This window comes from Bos javanicus, chromosome 6, assembly GCF_032452875.1.
Source record: "Bos javanicus breed banteng chromosome 6, ARS-OSU_banteng_1.0, whole genome shotgun sequence".
NCBI classification, from domain to species: Eukaryota; Metazoa; Chordata; class Mammalia; order Artiodactyla; family Bovidae; genus Bos; species Bos javanicus.
The window spans coordinates 117,527,024-117,543,563 of record NC_083873.1 but is presented as its reverse complement, the minus strand read 5'-3'; the positions used below and the strand labels follow the sequence as shown (position 1 = coordinate 117,543,563).

Here is a 16,540-nt window from a genome sequence, read left to right as displayed (position 1 = left end):
ACACCCACTCCCTCCCAGGCCTGCATGATGACCATCACCTTCCTGCCGTTCACCGTGAGTCACAGGGGCTTCCGGCCCCACTTCCACCCCGGGCCCAGCCGCCCTCCACTGACCCCAGAACACGCCCTCCTAAAGCTCTCAGACTCGTGGGCAGTCGGCCTGGACCATGTGGTTGCAGAGGTTTCCAGGAGCCGGCCAGTTCCCGTCACGGGGCGTGGGTTGGGGTGGGGGTGGGGAGACGCCTGCCCAGCCCCCGGAGCCCCCGGCCTCCTGGCCGAGCTGGGCTCATCCCTGCAGGTGACCCACCATCTGCTCACCCAGCAGCTCCTGGATTCGGAGGGAGGGCCATGCTCTGAGCGCAGTGCGTCACAGAGGGTTGGGGTCTGGGGAGCCTTTATGAGCCTGAAAACCTTCAGCTTTAAAGGCTTCAAGCTTCGGCCCAAGGGCTCCTGTAGCAGAGACGCTCCCTTCCCTGATGGCTCCGCAGTGGCCCAGGCATGGCCCAGCGGACTCGCGGGGGCCCTGATATGGGTTTTTCTGGCTGCAGTTTTCCTTGATGGTGACCTTCCCCGAGGTGCCTCTGGGCATCTTCCTGTTCTGCATGTGTGTGATCGCCATTGGGGCCGTGCAGGTAGGATGCGTGCCTTCTGTGTCTCAGGGCACAGCTGTGGCATGGGCTCAGGCCCCACTGAGGGGCCTGTGCAGACCGTGGGCTCGGGCCCCGCTGAGGGGCCGTGCAGACCGTGGGCTCGGGCCCCGCTGAGGGGCCGTGCAGACCATGGGCTCGGGCCCCGCTGAGGGGCCGTGCACACTGTGGGCTCGGGCCCCGCTGAGGGGCTGTGCAGACCGTGTGCTCGAGCCGCCCGCTGAGGGGCCTGTGCAGACCACGGGCTCGGGCCACCTGCTGAGGGGCTGTGCAGACCGTACCTGCCAGGGCGCGCCTGCCCCAGGCACCCGCTTGGGGCCCGAGCCCCCATCCTGATGTGGACAGAGAATGAGATGGGGCCCGGCGCCCTCAGGCTGGGCTGAGACCCCACGCCCACCCAAGCAGCGCGAGGGTCCCACTGCCCTCACCCCCGGCCCTCCTGTGGCGCCCGCGTGAGCCCACCTGTAGCTGCAGCGTTTCCCACAGGCGCTGATCGTGCTCTACGCCTTCCACTTCCCGCACCTCCTAAGCCCCCAGATCGAGCGCTCTGCCCACCGCAGCCTCTACCGGCAGCGCGTCCTGGGCATCATCGTGCGGGGCCCCGCGCTCTGCCTGGCCGCCGCCGGCTTCTCCCTCTTCTTCTACCCCGCGGTGAGTCCAGCGCCTGCCCAGCGCCACCACAGCGCAAACCAGCGGGCCCGGGATGGTGGCCCTCTACACGCGTGTGGGGCTGTGACCCACTGAGAGAGGAAGTGTGGAAAGACCTTCCCGAGCCAGGAAGGACAGAAGTGGAGGAAAGGGAGCTGCAGGCACGGTGGGCTGGCCCCACAGAGTGCCGGGAGACGGAGCGTAGGGAGACGCCTGATTCTGTCCTGGCTGAGCTGCAGCTGGAGACGCTTCACTTACACGGGTGGGAATATAAGCCCCACCAGCGGCAACTCAGGGCAGCTCCTGCCTTTACCTGCTCTCTGGTGAAGCAGAGTGAACCCTTAAACCCAAGCATCACAAGAAGTGTGAAGGAGTGCATTTTAACTGTCTAGTAAATGTTTCAAGAGAATTCCAAATTTAAAATAGACTAAAAAAAAAATAAAATAAAATAGACTGGCAAGGGCCGCAGAGCCACAGCCTGGAGGGTGGAGCTGGGGGCTGGGCCCAGGGTCCAGGGTCCCCGGCTCAGGCCACGGGTGGGGCAGGGGAGATGACGTGTCCCCTCACCATGTGGGGGCTGCACCTCCCAGTGGCCCCCACTCCTGCTGGTCAGGGGCCAGGCGCAGTGACCCTGACCGTGGCCTTTAGTGGGCGCTCCCCATGGACAGGGCAGGCCAGCAGGGGTGAAGCTCAGAGACAGAGGGCAGGACTGGGGTTTGCAGTTTCCGCGCTGCAGGTCAGTCAGCCCCCGGCTTGGCTGGGCTCAGGCAGTGGAGGTTGTCGTGTGGAGGACAGAGGGCCCAGCCGGTGTGGAATGAGCAGCCTGGGTGAGGATCAGGCAGAGCGGAGGCCCCTGGGCGGGCACTGTGGGTGCCATGAGGCGCCTGGGCAGGGAGGTGACTGGACCCTTGCGTGGTAACAGCAAGGGGGGGTGGGCACTGGGCTGCCACAAAGCGGGGAGGGTCTTCGTGGGGCTGGGGCCCAGGTCACCCCTCCGCCATGTCCCACCTTCCTGCAGCGGGGGTCTGGCCCCTCATCCCCTCACCCGCTTGCCTGGGGCGCCTGCCCGTCACCCCCTGGGAGAGCCCCCTGCCCAGCGCCCCCACAGCTCCCAGGAGCCCTCGGCCATCCTCCAGGCGTGCTCACCGCCCCCCGCCCCAATCCAGGATGCTGTCCTGGGGCCACCTTCTGGTCCCCACAGCTCCCCAGGAGCCCTCAGCCATCCTCCAGGTGTGCTCACCGCCCCCCGCCCCGATCCCGGATGCTGTCCTGGGCCCACCTTCCAGTCCCCACCAAGGTCGCTGTGAGCCCTCGGCCATCCTCCCAGGCACTCACCGCACCACCCCCCCACCCCGATCCAGGATGCTGTCCTGGGCCCACCTTCCAGTTCCCAGCACGGTCACTTCCCTGGCCCATCATCCCCACCTCCGTCTGGCCTGTCTCCCCCAGTGCTGACGCTCGGGCCCAGGGCCTGCTCCTCCCATGGGCTAACACCCCTTGGCCCTGGGCAGCCCCCACCCCACACCCAGCTCAGGTTCCGCTCGGCCTGCTGTTTCACGCACACACACACGCGCGCCCTGATCCTGCCGTGGTCGTGCTCCCCCGGGCCCCAGCACTCCCCTGAAGCGCTCTCTCCGCACAGTCATACCTGCTGATGGCCATGGTCATTGTCCTGCCCCACGTGAGCAAGGCCGCTGGCTGGTGCAGAGCCCAGCTTGTGGGTAGGTGCCTGGTGGGACTGTCCCGGGGGGGTTCGGGGCTGCTGCCAGGGCCCGCGGAGCATGGGCCGGGCGTCCCTGCAGGGCCCCCTGCTGGCCCAAATCGCTGAGGGCTTGGCCACCCCTCCCCGGCCCGCCACAGGCCCCAGAGAGCCCCCGGCTCACAGCGTGGAGGTCTTCACCTTTGACCTGCACGAGCCGCTCAGCAAGGAGCGGGTGGAGGCCTTCAGTGACGGGGTCTACGCCATCGTGGCCACTCTGCTTATCCTGGACATCTGGTGAGAGCCGTGGGCCACCCTCCCAAGGGGCTCCCACCCGAGGGCCCCAGACAGGGCCGGTTACCCCCCGGAGCTGCGGGCGGCGGGCAACTGCGGCGGGCAGCAGGCGGGCGGCCCCCAGCTTTCTGTCCCCTGCTCTGCCGCTTGGCCAGGCAGCCTCTGTGTCTGTCAGAGTTCCAGCCTCGGTTGTCGTATCTTCGTTTCTAAGTGTTTTATCTACTCCTTTTTGAAATCTTCCATCCTTTTTAAAGCCTTTTTTTGTTCCTTGGCCGTATTTCAGTACATTCATATTTTATTAACATTTAAACACTCTGATTTTATGTTCTGTATCTGATCATGTGAAGTCTTGATGCTCCTAAGCTTCTCTGACTAGATTTTTCTTACTGTGACTTGTGAATTTTTAAAAATTAGGAGCAAATGTCCATGGGCACAAATCTCTGAGGCTCAGACTGAGGTTCTGCCCTGAGCCAGAGCCCTGCCCGCCTCGTCCCTGCTGGGTGGCAGTGAGGGGCAGCTGTGGCTGGGCGCCCCATGGGTCAGGGTTCCTTTCTCCCCCTAGAGGCACAGCCTGAGAACCCAGACGGGGGTCCCCGGGAGCCCCCAGGCTCTGTCTCCTGCCCCCACCCACACCAGCGTGCATGTGGCCGCTGGGTTTGTCCAGGCTGTGGCTGTTGTCCACGACCTCCTGTGTGCCTGACTCTTCTTATAGTCAAGTTGGGCCCGGGCAAAGCCCCTAAGGCCTGCGGGGCCACGCCCCACGGATGGGTCCCTGCAGGGGGGTGGAGACCTCACAGCACCACCCTTGCATGCCAGAGGGGCTGCGGGCTTGGGGCCTGGTGGGCAGGGCTGCGGTCAGCCTAGACAACAAAGGCTGCGGCTGAACTTGAACTTCAGGTGAACAGCACTGCGTGTGTGAACACAGATCCGCAAAAGCTCCGCACGTGCTGTTCATTCATCTAAAGTTCGAGTGTGCGGGGGCGGCCGCGCTGACCGGATGCCAGAGGCGGGGTGCCCACAGATTGGTGTGTCTCTCCCCTCAGCGAGGACAACGTCCCGGACGCCAAGGACGTGAAGGAGAAGTTCCAGGGTAGCCTGGTGGCCGCGCTGGGCGAGTCTGGACCGCACTTCCTGGCCTACTTCGGCTCCTTCGCCACGGTGGGCCTGCTCTGGTTCGCCCACCACTCACTGTTCCTGCACATCCGCAGGGCCACGCAGCCCATGGGGCTGCTCAACACACTCTCGCTGGCCTTCGTGGGCGGCCTGCCCCTGGCCTACCAGCAGACGTCGGCCTTCACAAAGCAGCCCCGCGATGAGCTGGAGAGCGTGCGCATCAGCTGCGCCATCATCTTCCTGGCCAGCATCTTCCAGTTCGCCATCTGGACCACGGCGCTGCTGCAGGAGGGGGAGACACTGCAGCCCTCGGCGCGCTTTGGGGGCCGCGAGCACGCGTTCATGTTCGCCAAGCTCGCCCTGTACCCCTGCGCCAGCCTGCTGGCCTTCGCCTGCACCTGCGTGCTGAGCAGCTTCAGCACGGCCATCTTCCATGCCATGCAGATCGCGGTGCCCTTCGCCTTCCTGCTGCTGCGGCTCCTGGTGCGCCTGGCGCTGGCCGGCCTGAGGGCCCTGCGGGGCCTGGCGGGGCCCGTGCTGGCGCGGCCGGCACCTGGGGCTGCAGACGAGGCCCAGTCCCCACTGCTCCCTGCCCCCTGCTAGCGCCGCCCCACCCCGCCCCGCCTCGAGGGCCTCGTGAAGATTCATGTTCTGCCTCAGACCCTCGGATTACTTCCACTTTGCAGAGAAGAGTCTCACGGCAGCTTCACTGTGTTGCCTGTGCCTGTTGTCTGCTCGAGCCAGCAGAGATGAGCCCCAGAGGGCTGGCAGGAGGCGGGGGCCCTGGGGCAGTGGGCCCAGGCCCTCCCAGGACTCAGTCCACACCCCAGTGCAAAGGCCCCAGCAGGCTGCCAGAGCACCCCCACGACTCGCCCCAAGCACAGCGACGCAGGAGACGGACAGCAGCAGGGCTGGATGCCCAGACTCTATTTGTCCAAAATATAAATTACAGTCACGTTCAAGGGGTAGATTACACACGAACGGGTGCAGAGCTCACACAGACTCAGACTCGTTTACACGCAGAGCACTCGTCCACCCGAACGACAGTGACAGTTCCCATCAGTCGGTGCGGCTGCAAAGCAAAAGCTGATTCCACCCCCGGACGCAGGCCTGAGGGACGCACGCCGGGCACTGGAGGCCCGCAGCCTTCGTGGTGCCCGTGTCTGGGTAGCTTTGGCACGAGCTTGGCGGGTATAGGGCTGGGCGGGGCCGTGTCTGAGGTCGAGGCCAGTGTCAGGGCAAGGCTGCCACCCAGGGTGAAGGCCTGGCAGAGCCAGTGCCAAGGCAGAGGGACTGAACAGTCAGAAGAGGGGCCTCCAGACCCTCCTTCACAGCCTCGGGGTCCCCAGGCAGCTGGGCCAGGCTCCTCCAGGGCCGAGACAGGGCTCGGAGCCGCTGAACTCTGGGGCTCTGAGTGACCCGCCTGGCAGCCCATCTGCGTCCCCTGTCTCCATGTGGAGAAGCACAGAGATGAGTCTGCTCGGTGGACACAAAACCCGCGTGCTGACTGCTAACATGTGGGGGGCGAGGCGCTTTCCCCAGCCGATTAAAACTCTCCCGCCGCATACTCGCCTCACTTCCTCAGGGGTCCCGGCCAGGCCAGCTCCTGTTGCCTCCCGGGCACCACACACCTCCTGGGGGCCTGGCCCACCCAGCTTCCTCAGGGCCTGCCTCTCCCAGCCCAGTCATGCCAGGGTCCCCGCAGAACTCCAGACTGGGCCAGCCAGACACCACATGGCCAGGGAAGCCAGTGGCTGGGGTGTCCCGTGACTGCGCTGGGCACCCCCAAGGCCCAGAGAGCCAGCTGCCCTGCAGGGGTGTCTCGGGTCACTGCTGAGGTCTGGTGCTGCCCAGATCAGGGGCCCAGAGGTGGCAGAGGGGCCCCAGGGGGTGCGTGTCCTCCAAGACAGCGACTTGGGCCCCAGGGAGCCCCGCACCACCCACCCAGCAGTCTCCACGTGGCATGGGGAAGAGACAGGAAGGCCAGAGGCTAGGGCTGTGGGCACATCTGTCCGCCGCTGACCACTGCTCCAGGACACACCTCTACTTGGGGTCCCCCTCAGGGGCCGGCGCCCCATCTGCTCGTGCATCCTTGGCGGGCCCCGCCTTCCTGGGCTTCTGCTTCGCCTTCCTGAGCATGTGGACCTGTCCCAGGGCACACAGGGGCTGTCACAACCCAGGCCACCTGGCCACAGGTCCCAGAGCTGCCACCACCGTCTCAGCCAGTTTTACAGAAGGGGACAGAGTGGTGGCTAAGGGCTGGCCGCCTTATCCGGCCCCGTGACCTCTCAGGGTCAGAGAAGAACCAGCCATGGCTGGACTGCCCACCAGCCACAAGCCCTGTTCCCAACCCACCCTGATGTACCTTAGGGCCTGCAGCTGAGATGATCAGGTGCCCGGGAGCCTGGACCCAGGGTTCACCATCCACCTGCACGGGCGTGGCCTTGAGGAGAGTGACGCGGAAGTAGGACCCCTGGGCAATGCGGATGCCCGAGCGCAGGCCGCTCTGGACCTGGCCCTGGTGGAGGGGGACCAGGCTCAGCGGGCCGCAGGCGGCACCGAGGGCCTGGTCTCCAGCCCCCACACTCCCCATGTGCACCTCCCGGGCCTGGTCTCCCGGTCCCTACGCTCCCAGGGTGCACACCCCGGGCCACTGTCTCCACGCCCCCACGCTCCCCGTGTACACACCCCGGGACCCTGTCTCCAGTCCCCATGCTCCCCGTGTACACACCCCAGGACCCGGTCTCCCGGTCCCCATGCTCCCTGTGCGCACACCCCGGGACCCGGTCTCAACCCCACACTCACCATGTGCACAACGCCCGTCACCCCCACCACCTCCAGCAGCCCGTCGTCCATGCGCGGCTTCTCGAACCTCGAGTCGCTGTCGGAACCCCACAGGTCGGCCCCTGAGCCCCAGCTGCATGAGAGGCAGGGGCACAGAGGTCAGAGGGAGGCTGGACAGGAGGGCGGGGGCCAGAGCCTGGGAGCCCTATGTGTGGGGGGCATGCAGGTCAGAAGGAGGTTGGGCAGGAGGGCAGGGGCCGCGTGGGCACCTGGGGATGTTGATGAAGATGAGCCCCTCGATGCTGGGCAGCTCCACCTCCTGCTGCTCCACCTGGAGCCGCAGGGCCCTGTGCAGGCTGCGGGAGTGGCTGATCTTCTGCAGCCCGACCCGCACATACACGCCCTTGTTGTGGAACCTGGCAGGGGACTCAGCGTCACAAGGGGCCCCAGCCCCCGGTCATAGCTGCTGAGCCCCCAGGAAGTTCCGGGCAGCCCGCGCTGCCCTTGCACTAACCTGCTTGTGAACTTGCCGGGCTCCTCCTCCCGCGCCTGGTGGAAGTCCAGGCTCAGTTCTGCGTCGATGCCGATCCCACAGTAGTTACTCATCTGCACGATCTGAGGCCAGGACGTGTCTCCCTTGGCCCCTGTCGACCCCCAGGGGCTCCCAGCTTCCCGCAAGTCCAGCACCCATGACCCTGCTCTCAGCTGCCCATCCTGGGAACCGCACTCGCAGCGACACTGGGGCGTGGCCCGGATGAGGACAGACTGCCTCCCACAGGGCACCGCGCCCTCGCCCGGGGCATGCCGCTACCTTGGGGGGCTCTGCGTCTGCCTCGCTGTCCTCCCCACAGGCAGACTCGTGAGCGTCCAGCAGGATGGTCCAGCGGTCCACGAGCACAGCGTCCGCCTCGTCCACTGACAGCAGCACGGACAACGGGTCCTCCCCGCTGTAGCCCGCGCCCCAGCGCAGGACCCGGCCCAGGTCGTTCCCTGGGAACCACAGGACAGGCTGCCTCCACACCAGCCCCGCGCGCCGGGCCCCCCGCCCCCGGCAGGCCGGCGACCCCACCTGTGCCCAGGGGCAGGATGGCTACAGCAGGCTCCGGGCAGGCCAGGTGGTGCCGCAGGTCCTCCAGGGCGGCGAGTACCCAGCCCACAGTGCCGTCCCCGCCGCACACCAGCACCCGGAAGCAGGGCACTCGGGAGAACACGTGGAACCTGGCGGCAGGGAGACAGGGCATGTCCGCCACCGCCACAGACCAGTGGGGCGCGGCCACCCCGGGGCAGGGGGGTGCCCACGAGGGTCCTGCCCCGCGCCTCCAGGTGTGCTCACCCAGGCAGCGGCCCCCCGTTGGTCAGCTCAAAGACCTGGTGGGGGTTGAGCAGCTTCCGGAAACTGCAGAGCAGGTCGCGGCCCTTGAGTCCTCCACTCCTGGGGTTCACAAACACGAGCAGGGGGCGGCAGTCTGGGGCCAGCTTCGTGTGCTGACAGATGCGGGCTGTGTCAGGGGCTGCGGGACGGCCCCTGGGGGAAGCCGGGCCTCCCCCAACCCACAGCCCATCCCCCACGCCTGTCTGGGGCCAGCCTTCCTTGGGAGGGAGGCCATGCGGCCACCCCCGGCAGTAGAGAGAACACCCACAGACCACTGGCCAACGGGCAGGGAAGGTGCCTGGAGCCCTGAACCGATGGCCATGGCGCCCCCTGCCATGATGTGTCTTCAGGCCCCACCCCCGCCTGGCCCACGGGCCCATGAGTCCAGGCAGGAAGCCCACCAGGACCCACCCGGCAGTCAGGAGGGGCACATGGGCACAAAGGGCCACCCCACACCTCACCCCAGCGACAGGTGAAGGCCCTCCCCACACATGGCAGAAACAGCACTTGAGAGCACGGGTCCCCAGCTGGTGAGGGTGGGAGACTAGGGGCTCCACACGGTGGGGGAGGGGGGCTGGGGTCTCCACACGGTGGGGGAGGGGGGCTGGGGGCTCCACACGGTGGGGGAGGGGGGCTGGGGTCTCCACACGGTGGGGAGGGGGGCTGGGGTCTCCACACGGTGGGGGAGGGGGGCTGGGGTCTCCACACGGTGGGGGAGGGGGGCTGGGGTCTCCACACGGTGGGGAGGGGGGCTGGGGTCTCCACACGGTGGGGGTGGGGGCCTGGGGTCTCCACACGGTGCGGGTGGGGGGCTGGGGCCCCCGCCACAGGGGCTGCTGGGTGACGAGGGACAGACAAGCACAGACACCGTGGGCAGTGAGGGCACTCGGCTCTGCCGTGGCTCGAGGCCGTGGGTGCACTGAGAGCACGTGTGAGCCCCTGGACAGGGCGGCCTGCGGGCAGCACTCACCTGCTCGCCGGGGCAGGCAGCTGCCAGGGGAGAGGGCCAGCAGGACCCACCTGTCTCTGGCCACAGTGCAGGCGGAGGATCCCCAGGAGGGCCTGCGATCTCCACGCCCTTGTCTGGACGGTTGGCCAGGGCAGCAGAGACCAAAAGGTGTGGCCCCCCAGCCACAGCCTGAACTCTTTGTGCTGTAATTCTGCCTGACCTGAGCTAGGTCGGGGGCCACAGACACCCTTGGTGATGGGAGGTGCCCCTGGCAGCCAGCAGGGCTGAGGACCAGAGGTGGACCAGGGCACAGGGCAGAGGGCAGGGTCCGGGGCCCTGCTGGGACTTCAGGACAGCACCACCTACTGAGGAGGCCCAGGGTTCGAGCAGGGTCCGGGGGCCTCCAGGGCAGGGCGAGCGGGGCCAGGGCCCACGACCGCACCAGGGCTGCCCGCTCAGTCACACACGTGACAGTCTGAGAATATGCGCCCTGCAGGGCCGGCCAGCCGGGGTCAGGTCAGACCTCAGCCCCTCCAGAGCAGTGAGCTGGCCTTGCAGCAGACATCTGGACTTTGCTCCAACGGCCCAAGATAAAGACAAACCACATGGGAGCCACACCCCCAGGCCCGCCTTGGCGCCACTCACCAGCACCTCCGGGAGCACCAGGGCAGTCAGTGGCCGGCCACGCACAGCTGTGTCCCTGATCAGCACGTACAGCCGCTCGGCCTCTGCAAAGCATGCCACGTCCAGCACCACGGCACCTGTGGCGGGTGGGCGGTGAGCTCGGGTGCCTGTCTGAAGGTCCCGGCCCCCACAGTGTCTTGGGCCAGGGCCCCAGCTGCGGGGGAGTGACCCCAGTTCTGACCACGCCTACTTTGGGCCAGCCTGTCCCAAGGCACACAGGACTCCTTCCCCTGGGGGAGGCCTTCAAGGATGGCTAGGCTCAGAGACGGGAGATGCTGGGTGGACGGAGCAAGGCTACTGGAGGTGGGCTGGGGCAGACACACCTCAGGGCCCACGGAGCCATGGAGGGTGCTGGGAGCTGCTGTTGGCCCCCAGGGGGGGAAACATGCCCCACGACACTGTCCTGCTGGGGAGATCTAAAGTTTCCCAGGATAAACGCTGGAACCAGACAGGGCAAGACAGGCTGTGGCGAGAATGTTCTCCGCACCTCAGTCACGTTTTAGCAAAAGCCTCACAGCTGGGAGCCAGGAAACAAACACCAAGGTTCCCCTACCCCGGGGCCCCCAACGAGGTGCAGCCAGAGGGCGGGTCTGCCCCCGCCTGCTCTGGGGGTGACCTTGACCAGACCTGGCCTCGGTCTGCATCCGCGGTGGCTCACCTTGGGCGGAATACACGTGGCTCACGGTCACCAGGGCAGCTGCAAAGATGGGGTGACTGTGACTGGACGCCGGAGACACGCCCCCAGGGCCTGTGGCCACCCAGCCTCCCAGACCAGAGAGAAGCTCTCTCTCCCAGAAGTGCCGCCTACTTCAGGCACCGGGCAGCCCCAGGGCCCAGATCAGGAGGCTCAGAAACCCTCCAGGGGAAGTAACAGGCCCTGGGCCTCAGACGTGAGGACAGAGATCCTCTTGTCAGGAACCATTCTGGCACGTGACTGGGGGAGCGGGGAGCAGGAGGGCCCCCCTCAGGGCTCCTGGCCTGCCCCCAGGGAGACAGTCCAGGCAGGCGCACCTTTGCTGGTAACGGCCTCATCCAGCAACCTGCGGTACTCCTGGGGGGACAGGCCTGGCGGCAGACCGCCCACAAACAGAGAGACGCGCGGGGCCGGCACTCTGCTCTCAGCCACGTAGAACCGCGTCTGGCTCATCTGCCGCAGGGACGTCTGCAGGGAGGGGACGCTGAGCGGAGCACCAGGGACACCCCCCACTTCTCCCACAGGGGCCAAAGGGGAGACGTCCTGGGCCAAGAGCCCCCAGAACAGGGGAGGACAGGAGAGGAGGGACACACGGGGACGTCGGGAGGGGAGGCACTGTGGGCCAGGATGGCCAGCTGCCGGCCAGCGCGGACTTGGTGTCCTCAGGGCAGGCTCCCCCTCTACAAGGGACAGGCCATGCCCCAAGGCTAGCGGCTCCCCGGGAGCCAGTGGCCGCACCCACTGACCTGCCGGATCTCACGAAGCCGGTCAAGCAAGGGCTCCTCGTCCGCCAGCACCGTGCGCTGGACTGCGGGGTTGAGACGCCACCGTTAGCCCCAGACACCCAGGTGTCCTGGAGCCCCTGGGCAGACGCGGTCAGGGCGTGGGCTACAGGCTCCCCCTCACCTTGTCTGCTGCCCATGAGCACCTCCACCAGCTGGAAGCCCTCGGCCCCCTCGGCCTGCGGGGGTACATTTCAGGGTATCAGGCCTGGATGGGACTCTGCCACCCCAAGACTTTGGCAGGGAGGGCACATGGGTGGGGCGGGGCGGGCACACACCTGCCGTCCGAGCAGCGGGAGGACCTCCAGCACCACGCTGCGGGCAGTGCTCTGCGGGGTCACACGGATGGACACGTAGGCCACACCCACCCTGCAGGGGACACGCTCAGGAGCTGCGGAGGCAAAGCCCGCACTCCTTCCCCCCTACCCGCCACGGCCCTGCTGGGACCTGGTCTCACTTGAGCCAGGCCGGGTAGATCTTCAGGATCTCCTGGGTGCGGGGCAGAGCACGGAGGACCCAGGCCTCGGGAGCCGCTCTGCCGCCCTCCTCCTCAGCGGGCCCAGCGCTCCAGACCCTTCCCGCGGCCGCGGTGTCGCCAAGCTGCTCAGGCGTGGGGAGTGCCTGCAGCTGGAAGCCCTGAGGGTCCTCGGAGATGTAGTAAGCCCGCAGAGCCGCCTCCTGTGAGAGGGGAGCAAAGGTAGGGCCTGCTGGGGCCAGGCCTGTGGGTGCCCGCGGTCCCCCACAGCCGGGCGCCCTCTTACCAGCACCTCCTGGCTCCGGGCCAGGCGCGGGACCGTGACTGCACGGAAGTGGTTTCGCTGCATCGCGTCGCTGCCGTCAAAGATCTTCAGAGTCTGCTTGCCTGGGCCGCAGGGGAGTGCGTGCAAGTCCGTGGAGTGAGGGCCGGTCGGGGGAGTCGGGCTCGGGGTGTGGGAGCGGGGGCAGCCAAGGGGCACTTACCGGACTCAGGCGTCCCCACCTCTCGGCCCGGGCCAGCGGGGACGCTGCCGTCGGCGCTGTCCTCCCCGTCCCCTGCGGGAAGGTCACAGCCGGCCTCAGTCAGGGCCCGGCCCCGCGCCGGCCACCCCTCCCCGCCGCCCCACTCACCGGGCTCCGGCGCCGCGCTCTCGGGGATCCGAAAGCAGTGCATCTTGCTAAAGTTTCGGGACAGGAGGCGCACGCACGCGGGGGGCAAGACCAGGGTGCGCAGGCGCCCGAAAGTGCACTCGGGGGCGAGCGCCGCGGAGCAGACCGAGTGGGCCTGCAGGGAAGCGGGTGCGGCTCGAGCGCGGGGATCCGACGCAGAAGGCCAGGCGGACCCACACCGAGTGCCCCCAACCAGAGACCTGAGTCTACCCTGTACCCTCAAAGGCCGGAAGGCAGCGCGATCCAGACGAGCTGTGCCCAAGACCCAGACCCCCGCGCGCCAGCCCCGCCCCGCAGAGGCCACGCCCCGCGCCCACCTGGATGCCGCACCACTCGCAGCGCACGCCGGCCGGCACGTCCGAGGAGCCGCAAGTCTTCCGACAGAGCTCGCAACGCGCGCCGGACGGCAAGGTCCCCTCCCGCCAGTGGTGGAGGTGCGCGTCCTACGGAGAGCGCCGTCAGCGGCTCCTCAGGCCGCGCTCCCCGGCCTCCCCCAGGCCCCGCGCACTCACGTGATCGCGGTGCCCGTCCTGGTGGCACTGGCGGCAGTCGCTGCAGGCGAAGGGCACACAGTCGGGGTGAACGTGCAGCTCACACACTGGGGGGCGGGCAGGGTTAGGGGGCCTCTGGTCGCTGCCCACCGACCCTGCCCGCCCCCTGCTCGGGCCCGGGTCTGCCCCTCCCCGGACCTCACTTTCCTGAATGTTTGGGGGCCCGTGATGAGAGACACGAACCACCCCCCAACCCCCACCCGCGGCAGGATGGGAACCAGCTTCTCTGCGTCTCTCCCGCCCAGCCCACCTCTGCACGCAGGGGGCGGCCCTGCGATGCCCCGCACCCACCTCCCCGCCCCCCACCCCAGACCTGCGGCCCCACCGCATGGGGGCGGGGCCGCCCGGGCCGCAGAGCCCAGGCCCCTGGAGCGGGGCCAAGCGGGAGGCTGGCGGTACCTTCGCAGCGGAGGCCCGGCGCCTCCAGGCCCTTCCGGCACACGGAGCAGAACCTGCGCTTGTAGAGCCCCCGGGGGCCGAAGCAGTGGGCCACCGGGACCTGGGAGGGACAGAGCTTGGCCTCAGCCTGGGTCCCCAGGCCCCCCTTCCTCTGCCCAGGGAGCTGCCATCACCAGCCCTGGCCCCTCAGTCCTCCCGAGCCCTGCTGACGGGGTGCTGTGTGTGCCTCTGGGCCCCTCTATGCTCCCAGGGGATCCTGCTGGGGACCACCCGGCATGCCGACTCCTCCGTTCCTTGTGCGGGACTGACTGGGGCAGCCCCAGGGTGTGACCTCAGACAGCCCCTTCTGCAGCTCAGGCCCAGCTGTTCTGGCCCAGGCCTGACCCAGCTGCACAGGTGCTGGCCACCCCCAGGCCTGTTCCCCTTGCTGATACATTTGGGGCCAGCTGGATGGAGTACAGGCCGAGGGAAGCCCAGCCACAGGCTGCTGGGTACCAAGAACCTGGGAGAAGACAGGGTCAGAGCCCTGGGGAAGGGAGGCCCCCTGCTGCCCTGGGAGGGGCTGGGGACAGGGATGCAGTGCGAGGGGGCACTCCCAGCCCAGCCCCCACCACAGGAGCTGGGCCCCCAGACCCTCTGCGCCCTCCCCCCAAAGGTGCGGCTGCTGAGCTCCATACGCACGCGGACCAGGCTAGGAGCCACGCTCGTGCAGGGGGTCTTCACGTGCTTCAGGCACTTCTCATGGGACATGAAGTTGCAAACTGTGGGAACGAGAGCCCTGTGAGTTGGCCCCTGTCCTGCCCAGGAATCAAGAGACTCCAGGGCTTGGCATGCGGGAGGGAGGCCGCGCCAGGGCAGACAGCTTATCACAGTGGGCCCACCCTCGCACCTTCCCAGACCTTCCTGAGCCTAAGCCCTGGCCATCAGGGTAGGGAGAGAGCGTGGAAACAGCCTGGTCCTCGGCCCCACCCCCGAGAGCTGAGTGAGGAGCAGCTTGGTGGCTCTGGCCATCTGGGATGACCATGTGCTCTCGTGTCCTGAGCGGGCCCTGTCCACCCCCCACCCCCACCCCCGACTCACAGAGGCCCAGCTCCTTCCAGTCTCTACTGGCAGTGGGTAGACAGGCAGGGACTTGGCCAGCTCCTGCATCTCTGCCTGCCCCTAGACCAGCTTCTCCAGGGACACCCTTCTCTCGCTCCCCACAACTGCATACACCCCTAATTACCCCTCCCACACACGAGGTGCCTGCCCAGACCAGAGCTAGTCTGACGGACCAGGATGCCCTGCCCAGAGAGGTAGATGGCCCAGAGGCTCCAGGGCGTGAGCTGTGCTCACAAGGCCCACAGAGGCAGCAAGGGGGCAGCCTCCCTCCTGGGGAGGCATGCAGCAGGGTGAGGGCCCGCCTGGCACAGCCTCGGAAGGCGGCAGCTCTGGACAGGTGGCGCTCAGCTTCCTCCTCTGGCCTACAGAGAGAGCCCCTGCCCCTCACACATCCTGGGTGCTCCCTGGCAGGGGAAGGTGCTCTTCCTCCCACACCCTTGCCAGGCCTCTCTGCGTGCCGAGGTCACCAGCTCACCCTCCGGAGCTGGGGAGAGTGTCTGCACATCACCCCCATTTCCCTTACGTAAGCTCCTTCACGCCTCAGACCTAGCACCCACTGGCAGGAGGTCCTACCTCTGAGGGGGACCGGCTACTTCCCTGGCAGGTCCTCCACCCAGACCCAGCCTAGCCTCCTCAGCACACCAGGCCCCAGGCCCCTCAGTCCCCAGAGCCACGGGCCTGTCTCCCTGGGCAGGGCAGAGGCGCCCCGCCCCGTCCCGTCCCCTGCTGAGACGCGTGTGTCAGCCGCCCAGGAGCCGGGAGGACGGAGCGCCTCCCCGCCCGACCAGGCTCGCTTGGCGGCTGGGCTGGGGCCCTGTCGGGGCACGTCACACTCGGGGTGGCAGGCCTGGCCCAGCTCCCTGGGAGTCTGAACCCGGGCAGCCCTGTGGGCAGCAGCACACACCCAGGAGAGAGCAGACCAGCAGCAGCCCTGGGGAGCCAGTGGCCCAGGCCAGACCTGCTTGGCCACGCTGCTGGCCCTTGCACCTGCCCAGGGTTGGCTGGCCTCCTCCCCAGTCACTGCACCGGCCCTGCGCGGCTGCCGCGCTCTTCCCTCACCAGGTTACAACCCAGGTGAGGACGCCCAGGGAGCGGTTCTTTCCCTCATCGTCCTGGGGAGGGGCCGCGGCCGCTTGACGCCCCCAGACCCCGCAAGGAGCTGGTCTTCATAGCCTCTGCAGGGAGGTCTGGGCCTGGCAAGCTCCTGCCCCGAGGGCAAGGGGCTCTGTCCCGGGGAGGCCCCTGCTGGAAGTGCAGAGAGCAGGGGGTGGGGTCCGCGGTGGGGTCTCGGGCGCTCACCGTCACACAGGATGCCGGCAAGCCCCCAGATGAAATCGGAGCAGAGGTGGCAGAAGGTGGGCTTGGTAAGCGTCACCTTCCTGAAGCTGTGACTCGGCGCGGCGGGCCCTGGGGGCCTGGAGCCCGACCGCTCCGGCCCGGACCCCGGCCCCGATCTCGAGCGGCTTCCGGCGCCCAGCTCCGGGCTGGAGGTCGGGCTGCCAGGGCGCGGGGAGCCGCCGCCAAGCCAGCCTCGGGCCCCGGGCTCGGCCGCCGCCGCCATCCCCAGCCAGGGCGGCCCGAGCCCCGGCTGCGGACGACTGCGGGCTGCGCGCTGTGGGCAACCGGGGCTGCCGTCCCCGCGGTCCCCGCGGTCCCCGCGGTCCGCGCCGGGCTTCCG

The 16,540-nt window shown here is 67.9% G+C and overlaps 2 protein-coding genes across 11 annotated transcripts in view; one reads left to right on the top strand and one right to left on the bottom strand.

The window, feature by feature from the left end:
* TMEM175 (transmembrane protein 175) overlaps window positions 1–5,965 on the top strand; it is a 21,180-nt gene extending 15,215 nt beyond the window's left edge. For 3 of the 9 annotated variants that reach the window (XM_061421110.1, XM_061421109.1, XM_061421108.1), the window contains 6 exons: window positions 19–631; window positions 1,133–1,297; window positions 2,313–2,524; window positions 2,937–3,015; window positions 3,155–3,290; window positions 4,331–5,965. In XM_061421110.1, the coding sequence (XP_061277094.1) occupies window positions 19–631; window positions 1,133–1,297; window positions 2,313–2,524; window positions 2,937–3,015; window positions 3,155–3,290; window positions 4,331–5,003 (1,878 nt within the window). In that variant the 3' untranslated portion in view covers window positions 5,004–5,965. Of the gene's footprint in view, window positions 1–18; window positions 632–1,132; window positions 1,298–2,312; window positions 3,016–3,154; window positions 3,291–4,184; window positions 4,303–4,330 lie in introns of those variants that run through there. The other 6 variants (XM_061421114.1, XM_061421113.1, XM_061421112.1 and 3 more) reach the window with 6 other exon arrangements.
* Window positions 5,313–16,540, bottom strand: DGKQ (diacylglycerol kinase theta). 2 transcript variants are annotated; one of them, XM_061421106.1, is made up of 23 exons: window positions 16,162–16,538; window positions 14,443–14,522; window positions 13,762–13,861; window positions 13,324–13,409; window positions 13,129–13,254; window positions 12,773–12,926; window positions 12,626–12,697; window positions 12,427–12,527; window positions 12,123–12,343; window positions 11,944–12,034; window positions 11,790–11,844; window positions 11,630–11,691; window positions 11,201–11,351; window positions 10,848–10,886; window positions 10,151–10,266; window positions 8,518–8,669; window positions 8,254–8,402; window positions 7,996–8,174; window positions 7,699–7,799; window positions 7,454–7,600; window positions 7,206–7,317; window positions 6,766–6,918; window positions 5,313–6,545 (listed from the first exon to the last, which is right to left on the bottom strand). In XM_061421106.1, the coding sequence occupies exons 1-23, from the start codon at window positions 16,421–16,423 to the stop codon at window positions 6,444–6,446; spliced, it is 2,811 nt and encodes a 936-aa protein (XP_061277090.1). In that variant the 5' UTR covers window positions 16,424–16,538; the 3' UTR covers window positions 5,313–6,443. The 2 variants fall into 2 exon arrangements, with proteins under 2 accessions (XP_061277090.1, XP_061277091.1); XM_061421107.1 differs by lacking the exon at window positions 7,454–7,600 and having other exon boundaries at window positions 16,162–16,540.

What these genes read in the sequence shown, in the direction of transcription:
- DGKQ (XM_061421106.1), bottom strand. Translation starts at nt 16,423, where the DNA reads ATGGCGGCGGCGGCCGAGCCCGGGGCCCGAGGCTGGCTTGGCGGCGGC. An exon ending in TCCCGCTGCTCGGACGGCAG is followed by an intron (nt 11,845 to 11,943) that starts GTGTGTGCCCGC and finishes GTACCCCCGCAG; the next exon opens with GCCGAGGGGGCCGAGGGCTT. An exon ending in AACGGGGGGCCGCTGCCTGG is followed by an intron (nt 8,403 to 8,517) that starts GTGAGCACACCT and finishes CCCTGCCGCCAG; the next exon opens with GTTCCACGTGTTCTCCCGAG.